The sequence below is a fragment of the Nansenia antarctica genome (assembly GCF_963989245.1).
Source record: "Nansenia antarctica genome assembly, chromosome: 2".
Taxonomy (NCBI): Eukaryota; Metazoa; Chordata; class Actinopteri; order Argentiniformes; family Microstomatidae; genus Nansenia; species Nansenia antarctica.
In genome coordinates, this window is record NC_137675.1 from 57,620,673 (window position 1) to 57,630,529 (window position 9,857).

The 9,857-nt window shown below is 46.4% G+C and overlaps 1 protein-coding gene across 1 annotated transcript in view; it reads left to right on the forward strand.

Moving 5' to 3' along the window:
* Positions 1-1,519: 1,519 nt before the first annotated feature.
* The window catches only part of cacng2a (calcium channel, voltage-dependent, gamma subunit 2a), a gene marked incomplete at both ends in the record, with an annotated part of 44,415 nt that continues 36,077 nt past the window's right edge, over positions 1,520-9,857 (forward strand). Inside the window, one exon of the mRNA XM_080524112.1 lies at positions 1,520-1,745. Coding sequence (XP_080380238.1) covers positions 1,520-1,745 — 226 coding nt within the window. The remainder of the gene's footprint in view (positions 1,746-9,857) is intronic.

Below are 9,857 nucleotides of genomic sequence, written 5' to 3' on the forward strand. Positions count from 1 at the left end.
CGTCCACTGTCATCTCAGCGAATAGGGAAAGGAGCAAGGATTGCAACCTTTAACGCCGTTTTCTTCCTTGCTTTGCAACTGAGTTTTTCATCCGATTATTTTCAATTTACATGGCGCAAGGTCTATGCAAGCGGGACGGTTCTGGTTCCGGTTCTGGGTGTGAAACAGCCACCGTGAATTTGGATACCCAAGTAACAGCATCAACAGTGGTACTAAAGGGGATCAGTTCCGGCGGCATCCCCACCTCCTCATTCTCCTCTTCCCGGCTCTATGTCGAGTAATGATCGGCTTGCCTTGCTGGATGCACCCCGCTCTCTCCGGATCGTCGACGGAACCCCTTACAACCGCAGATCCCCATTTTCGGCGGAAACCCTCAGAGAGCTAAGGGCTACATATGGAAACTGGGGATCAAAATTTTAGGAAAAAGGAAATCTAGCTGTTGTTTAATTTGATTTCGACTTGATTTATCTGTTTGTTTACTAATTAATTAATTTATTCATTGGGCTTGATTTCTTCATTCCATCGTTGGTTGATATGTCAAATTGATGTTAGCCCTATTATATTTTACTTATTTAGCCTATATAGGCCTAATATAGAATCCAAGGATTAATTTTCGTTTGTCTCCATTGGACTTGAATTCGTCCATTTATTTACACTCTCTTTAGCCTTATTATGATAGATTTTCCCTGTCCTTCATTTCCCTTCCCTGTTTCTCTCCTTGATTTTCCCTCTTGACTACGGTAGGGTAATACAAACATATTTGACAAAACCAGCACATAGAAATTCGTTATATGCCAACAATAAGTGTAATTCATTTTACATCTAATATAAATATTGACTTGCCAGGCATAATTGTTGTACTGTAAGCCTACCATTATTCAAACGCCACCCTCAACCTCTTCTATCCATCAATATATAACTAATCTTAATTCAGAGAAATCCATAGAGCAGTTCTTATCTGTAGGCTAACCTTACACATCAATAAATAGGTTGCCAACACACTACATGCGTTAAATACTTCAGTTGAAAGACTAGGACAACGAAGATCATTGTTTTAGATATTATAGCCTACTCAATTCGGACTATTCCTTTTCAATTTCAATTAGGCCTATACTGCCTCGCTCTTTTACTACCTGTGTTCATACATTATAAATAGTGTTATCCTCACATTTGTACCTTTGTGTCGCAACTGTCAGTGTAGTTGCTGTTGTAATAGCAGCTCATATAATCAATTTGAAGGGTTATTACATTGACCAGGATTCTTATCTTTTGGGGTAACAATAAAATACTCAACAGGGAGAAGAGACATATCGCCTCTACCTCCCCAAATTACCCTGAAAGGATAACCCATTTCTCTCTAGTTAGTCCTCACCCAAACGCAACCATAAGGTTCCTACCGCATCCTCCTCCTTCCCCCTCCTTTCGCTCAAATATATCACATTTTTTTAGTTTGGTTTGGTCCCGTAAATTTTCAAATATTTATTTCCTATATATCAAGAGGAAAGGGGGTCCCCCTTTCATGGAATGCGGAAATATGGGTCTGTTTGACCGCGGAGTTCAGATGCTATTGACCACGGTGGGCGCATTTGCCGCCTTCAGTCTGATGACCATCGCGGTTGGCACGGACTACTGGCTGTACTCGCGCGGCACTTGCAAGAGCAAGTCGGTCGACGGGAACGAGACCAGCAAGAAGAACGAAGAGGTGATGACCCATTCAGGCTTGTGGAGGACGTGTTGCTTGGAAGGTAGGCTAAGAGTCACATGCATTCAGTTGTCCCATTTTTCACCCATGCCCTCTGAAATAGTATTACACAGTACATTTCACCCATGTATGAGTAGGCTCAGCCTATAAAATGCATAACAAGACCTAGCCAAGTGACAAGAAGGGAACATATTTTTACTGTTGTAAAGACATGGCCAAACAAGACCCATTCCACTCCCACTGGCGTCTTAACTTATAGTTATCATTCTTTCTCTTCTCTCTCTTCTCTCTTTCTAAAAATCACAATATGGTACCACGTACAAGGCTTAGCAACATCACTACCAAATGGCCAACTTAAACCTACCAGGTAGGCCTAAAACGGTGCCCTCTAAATTCCTTCACACTGTCCATTTTCTCATTGAAAAAAATCACATGTGACAGTGTCAACCTAATGGACTTTTGTGTCCTGACGAAGATACGGACAAGACCTTAATGAGTGATTCTCATGTCAAGGCATACACAATATCAACAGCGAAGAAGGCATTTTTGTCAATGGGCTATATTCAGACACTGGCATGATGGGGTGCCTTAACAGTGCTTATCATTTAACCTCTGACCCTGCTGTGCTCAATATTTTTTCAGAGGTGTCAAACAGACTCATCTTTCAAGCGCAGGTTCAAGACCACCTCCCATGTCTGACTGTAACACACAGAGGCATCTTGTTTCCTGTCATGTTCTGACGGAGCCGTTGGACTCTGACCTGGAGTGCGGCAGCGTAACCTTGTGAGGTTACAAAGTGTTACTGATCCGCTCATCCTCATAGCAGAGCTTCCGAGAGCCCATAGTCATCTCAATGGTCCTCTGGGTCAGTTTAGGCTTCCCATCTGAGGGGATTGTACAGAATTGTGTATATTTGTACTGGGTTTATCAGACATTGGATATTTAGAACTAGTAACTCTAACTTGATAAGAATGGAATAGCCTAATTACAGTGATGTGTGTTTATTTAAACCAATCAGTGTCCTTTGGGAGATAAACTACTGCCCTTTGTTGTTTTGTTAACAGATATTACTGGGTGATTTGGGCCGGGATACTGTGTGTGGAACACTTTGCACATCTTTGTCAGGGCACCTTCAGCATCTTTGCTCCAGGTCTGTGGAACATTCCCGCAGCAAGCCCTTCCAGGAGCTCACAGTGTTTCATGTGTTAACCAGAACATACAGTGGAGTGCGATGGCGGTTTTAGTTGACACTCACTTCATACTACATAAGACACAGATAAGAAACTATTTTTAAAAACACCTCTCATTTTTAAAGTACTGTTACATAAAATGCCATTCTCTGAAGAAGGTAGCCACTGTGACCGGCCTTTGCTCTTGTCAGGCCTTTATCTAATTGGCAGGCAGAATGATCCATAGTCCAGACGCTATCAAAAACCCGAGGTGAATACACCAACCCATATGCCACAGTTTCTCTTTTGTGTGCACATAAGAGGGCTCTTCCTTTGAATGGAGGATCAAAATGGCAGGAAATAAACACTGATTTGTAATTTGTGATTCATGAATTGTCTGAGGCTCCTGATGAGGCGAGGGAGCAGAGAAAGCGGTGCCATCGCATTTACACATTGGGGTCAGATTAATTTGAATACCAATTCAAACGACTTCCTGCTGGGGAAATTGGGCTCTGAATTTTTTTTTTTAAAAACGCAAGCGGGTAAATTCATTCATGGGTAATTAGCACAATTTATAACAGAATCTGGGATATTGAAAAATAGAAAATAAAATGCTGTGCCGGATACAGCTGCAGGGGAGCAGAGATAAGCGCCCCCCCAGTCACAGGAAACGAAGGCTCCGCCACCACACCTTGGATGATCAGGTGGTGGTACAATGTTTGCCATGTCCGTTGTTCAACTACACAACACCTTGGTTTAAGGTCAAACTGAAAAAATGAATAAGTCATGTGTCTATGGACACATTATATTCATCTTTCCAATGCCTTTTTTTATAAATGTACACATCAAATTAGTAGCTACAGGCTACCATGGCTGCAATGAATGATGCATTCTGTCTATATCACAAGTGACAACACAGATACTGTTCTGCTGTAGCCTAGGCAGCGAAAGCCCACTCATCCAGCTCTTAAAGTGGGTACAGGTGGGCGAAGGTTTGTGTTTGTGTAATCAGCTCCTGGAAAGGAGAGTCCCTGACGAGAAAGGGGAATACCCACACAGGATTCTGCTTCACCATTCCAACATCTATTTCACTTTGCTCACTCCAGTCAGCGTCCAATAGCTTCACTCAAGAGAAAGAAAGATCAAGAAACAAAGATGGTGTGTGTGCGTGTGTGCGTGTGTGCGTGCGTGTGTGTGTGTGTGTGTGTGTGTGTCTGTTTGTGTGTGTGGGGTGGGGGCTCTTCACAGATCTCTCCAGTGAAAATGTATGCGCTTTTCCATCTCCAGCAATGAAGTTGAGAGTGGAGCCCTTTGATGGTTTCATAAAATATGGCTCTTATTGATTTTGTAGATTTACACTTGTTTTCACTAGTCGCCTACGTTATAAGTCATTCTGAATATGCCATAGCATATGCTTTTGCAGAAGCGTAGGATTAATTTGACAAATCTCACAGCCACCCTTGGAGCTCGTTCATACCTCTAAATGGAGGTTCTCCTGGTCTGTCTGTGCTTCCCACTCAACTTGCCTTAGACACGGATCTACCTCACCATAGGCCTACCTCACCATAGGTCTGCCTCTCCAGAGTAGGCCTACCTCACCATAGGCCTACCTCACCATAGGTCTGCCTCTCCAGAGTAGGCCTACCTCACCATAGGCCTACCTCACCATAGGTCTGCCTCTCCAGAGTAGGCCTACCTCACCATAGGCCTACCTCACCATGGGTCTGCCTCACCATAGGTCTACCTCACCATAGGCCTACCTCACCATAGGTCTGCCTCTCCAGAGTAGGCCTACCTCACCATAGGCCTACCTCACCATGGGTCTGCCTCACCATAGGTCTACCTCACCATAGGTCTGCCTCACCAGAGTAGGCCTACCTCACCATAGGTCTACCTCACCATAGGTCTACCTCACCATAGGTCTGCCTCACCATAGGCCTACCTCACCATAGGTCTACCTCACCATAGGCCTACCTCACCATAGGCCTACCTCACCATAGGTCTGCCTCACCATAGGTCTGCCTCACCATAGGTCTGCCTCACCATAGGTCTGCCTCACCATAGGCCTACCTCACCATAGGTCTACCTCACCATAGGTCTGCCTCACCATAGGTCTGCCTCACCATAGGTCTGCCTCACCATAGGTCTGCCTCACCATAGGCCTACCTCACCATAGGCCTCCCTCACCATAGGTCTGCCTCACCATAGGTCTGCCTACCTCACCATAGGCCTCCCTCACCATAGGTCTGCTTCACCATATGTGGCAAACACTAGAAAAGTGTTTGAAATGGAACGCTGAGCCTTTTCAGTCTGTATAGCCTTTTCAGTTGGCATGGATTGGCACTTTTCCATTCTAGCCGGTTACGATGGCACCCAGGCCACCTCTATACAGGCCTGTACATGGGAAACCCACGTGTGACACTATCTATCCTATATAGTTAGAGGAAGCTTCAAAAAGCAATGGGATGGTGCGGGGCGGGGGGGTCCGGTTGGGGCTGTGGGTTAGCAAAGCATGAGGGGCGGCGGTGCGTACGGTAAACATGCGTGTTGCTGATAGATCGTACCTGGAGGACGCTGCTCCTTCCTGTACTGTCTGTGAGAGCAGCAGCCACCTCGCCTCCTCTCCGCACAGCCAGGTGTGGCTGTACCACGGTCGCTGCTAATCTACGCCATTCATCTTCATTACAGCGCCGCCCTCCGGCACCACCGTGGCTATTGGAGAAGAGAGAAAGAGAGAGAGAGAGAGGGAGGGAGGGAGGGAGTGAGGGACAAAGGAGGAAGGAGGTGCAGCAGAGGTGCGGAAACACTATGACAAAGGAGGGCCACTTTGGAGTCAGTGTTTTTTTTTTCTTCTTGCAATTACCTGTTGTATGAGGCATTCACCTGAACATCCAACCTCTCTTCTGCTCTTGCGGGACAGTTTCCAGGCCAGGAAGCACCATGTGTAGTAGCGTCATTGCTAGGTGGTGTATGTGAGAGTAGTCCAAAGCTTTGTAATGCCATACAGTACGAATGAAAACACAGGTCGACACTCCCCACAGCGTGAAATGTTTGAACTTCACCCACCTTGCGACTGTATTATGTTCAGTTTTTTTGGAGGGGGGGGGGGGGGTGGAAATTAACTGAGGAGAACGCATTAAAGATGTTCGGAGGATTTGTTGGCCTAACTTCAGGACCAGTTGCTGTCAATCATCGTGAGAATATACCACAGTGTGTATGTCCATGCACACTACCATATGTTTTTATGTATGAGTATGTGGGTGTATTATTGTATGTAAATGACATTCATGCATTGTGAACACGTATGTGGGAGTAATGGCATACTAGTGGGTTTTTTGTGTAGTATATGTGTTGTGTGTTTGGTTTGTGTGTGTGCGTGTTTGTTTTGTGAGTGTGAGAGAGAGAGAGAGAGAGAGAGAGAGAGAGAGAGAGAGAGAGAGAGAGAGAGAGAGAGAGAGAGAGAGAGAGAGAGAGAGAGAGAGAAGAAAAGTAGAGGTCTTCCTCACCGACCTCGTCAAGTGAAAATGTATGCTCCATTTTTTCTGCAACAATTAAATAGACCCTGTGTTCTGGTGTCTGAAAGAGAAACAGAAGGGGAGATAGGGAGGCGATATCTGGCCAGGCATGTGCCAGTGCTCTAGAGCGGGATGGATTAGTCTCATAGTCCAATCAGATAAGGATTACCCGGCTGGCAAACGCCTGCCCAGGCTAATGACCTGACCCTAAAGTGGCATTAGGCTGTATTATAACACGGCTCCACTGTACACCCAGCTGCATGGGCAGGATCCCACAGCAGCATTATCCCTGTTAATTGAACCCAGCGCAACCGCATGGACCAGTGTAGGTTGGAGGCCGCGGCAAGTCCGAACCAACGCGGAAAGAAAATACTCCACTTGTGGACAACCCCGACGGGTCTTGACTTCAACCAACCACTTCCTCTGTTGTTAAAACGGACCGGGCGGTACGTCCAACTACAAGGTTTCTGTGTAATCGCATCAGCCCCGATCATATCGCTCTCCTCTTCGTTGACAACTGAACTGTGGAAAGTGACCCAGCTCTATTGCATTGCATCACCTCTCCGGCAGTCCGGCGATAGATGGGATTCATTTCGCTCCGTGCTCTGCCGCTGCCCTCCACGGGGTGCTCCACTGAGACCGCAGACGCGACTGGTCACAACTGTTTTATTGGTCTGCCGCTCTGCCCTCTCGATGGCCCACCAAGGCCATATTACAGTCCGGTCATTACGGTACGAGGGTGTGTGATCTCACCTTCACCTTCATTACACAACTCCCACCGTTTGTCTATTGTCGGTCATTATTGTCCAGCTGTGGAGATTGCCACTTCATTCTTGTGTTCCAATGAACCCTGTCACCTCGACCGCCTCTGGTTCTCTTTCTCTTATTGGGTGAGAGTGGGTAGAAGGGCCCGGTTCCTGTCGAGGTCTAATAAGCTGTTAGGTTTTGTGTTGTGGCCGGGTAACGTTGCGGTCGTCTGCTCTCCGGTCCCGTCCGTTACCAAGGCGACCCTTTCTCAAGCCGACCCTGCGCGTCCTGCTCTATGCGGTGCTGTCTAGTTGAGATGACTGGTTTCTCTGTTCACTTGCTGCTTCGGTTCATCTCTTTACCTTGATGTGTCCAGTATAGTGGAGGTGTACTGTATGTAGATATTCTCCCAAGCTATTCTGACTTTCTCCTATATACTTCTGTTTGACTGACCTCTTAGAGGAGGCCGGCCTCTCCTGGCTTGGCAGCAGTGTGCAGGACAGCGTATGACTACTCTGGTTGTCTTCTGTGTGCCTGTGTTCTGAGATGGGCTACGGAGGGGAAGATGCCATGGTAATTGGTTTAGTCTATGATTAATGGCCCTGATGGCTTTGATCGATGGGAGATGTGCTGTAAACTTTGGTGGCACACTCCCATAAATGCCGCCCGCTAGAAGTCCCCTTGCTCCACTGAATGAGATGGGTGGCCGTAAATTTGAAAAAAAAGGACACGCGTCAAAGAGGGGATGGCGTCCGAGTCACCACATAATAATTATCCCCCTCCGATCCCTGACACTTCATCATAGCCAGAGGGAGCAGTGTGTATGTGTGTGTGTGTGTGTGTGGCTCTAGACATTATTTGCATGTGTGTTATTTTTAGCTGCAGTTGGTAGTATACGTAGGGGGGGGGGGGTGTCCATCTTTATCCTACATGACCAGGGAACAAATCAATACTGTACATACCCTGGGCTAGGCTTTGTGTGAGAGCTCTGTGACACTACTGAATGAAGCAGGGCAGAGTTACGCCTGGAGTCAGCGCAGGGCACTGGACTCTACCAAATACATATCACTGACTGTACTGATCACACCTTTAACTTTAACTTTTAACTTTATTTATATTTATATAGCACTTTACGTCAAAGTGCTTTACAAGTACAGTAGGTAAAAAACAACACATTATAAACAATATAAAAACAGCTATTTCAAAAAAAATTAAACAATTTCGCACCACAAATATGATAGGTAAAAACAAAATTTTAAACAAATTTAAAAACAGCTATTTCAATTTAAAAACACACATAAATTCCAACAGCACAAAAAAACTGCTTATGACATGTAGACAACGCAAAACAGGTGGGTCTTTAGCTTATTTTTAAACACTTTTACTGATTCTGCCTGTCTGATATCCAGTGGAAGACGGTTCCAGAGAGTTGGTGCCCGGAAAGAGAACGCACGCTCATCGATTGTCTTTCTTCTAACCCTAGGAATAATGAGCAGGGCAGAGCCTTGTGAGCGCAGAGCCCTTGAGGGCACATATGGGACGAGAAGGTCCTTTAAATAAGAAGGAGCAGTGCCATTTATAGCTTTGTATGTTAACAGGAGCAACTTGAAATCCGCTCTAACATGGACAGGGAGCCAATGGAGGGAGGCCAGCACTGGTGATATGGTCGTATTTCTTGGTCCCAGTCAAAATGCGAGCTGCAGCATTTTGGACCATTTGTATGCCATGGAAGCTCTTTTTTGGCAATCCCGACAAAATGAAATTATCAAAAGACACAGTGTGGCACCAGAGACGATGAAACATTAGAGGCATGATGTTGTATGAACGCAGGTCAGAAGCCATACTGGTCAGTATAGTTTTCATCACTGGGGTCAACATAATGTTCTCTTTGTCAGCATTTGCACCAAGTCGCTTGTAAATCTAAATGTCTATATTCAAGTAGTGGGTGGTTAAGCAGTGGATTTCCAGTGAGATTGCCTTCGGATTACATTGAATTGATCTCAATGACAATGAAAGCGTGATTACCATGAGGCCATTCGCTGCTCCCAACTCATAACACATCAGAGCTTCTTACCTCGGTTCCACATCGGCGGCCATTTCCTTGAGCAGTGGAAACATCCCAAAAAGCAGACCCCATAGTAAATAATAATTAACTGCAGATACAATCCATTCATTTTAAGGAGGTGCGATTCACTCCTTCTTTCTGCGATAGCGAGGAGACACCACAGCAATCTGCCTTTTGATTAATTGGTGGTGTCCATGGCGCAGTTCATTTGCAATCTATTACACCGTATTTGCTTTGTGTCAGAGCGGAGCCCAAACACACTGCATCATCTGAGAGAGTGGGGGGATGGTTAGAGTCTATCTGGGCCCCAAACCCCAGCCCTACTGTACCTGCCTGGGCTGCATCTGGATCCAGGACCCACACCCTTGGTCCAGAGAAGGGTTATGACTGAGGCCCTGGGCCCAGCAGGCCTTCGGTGGAGCTGGGGAGAGGGGACTGAGATGTTCCCACCTCTGCAGAACCCTCTTAGCACCTAGCGGGAAAGGTGCTGACAGCTTCACTCCTTGATCCAGGAGGCAGAGGGAGCCAAGGCCAAGGCCACCCCCAGTCAGAGCTGCTCTCGCCTGGGCAGAGTGAGAGGCAAGGCAGCCGGGCTGCAGGCCTGAGGACACAGAGGAAGAGAGGGGAGTGGACTGGAGGTGACTGGAGGGGACTGGAGG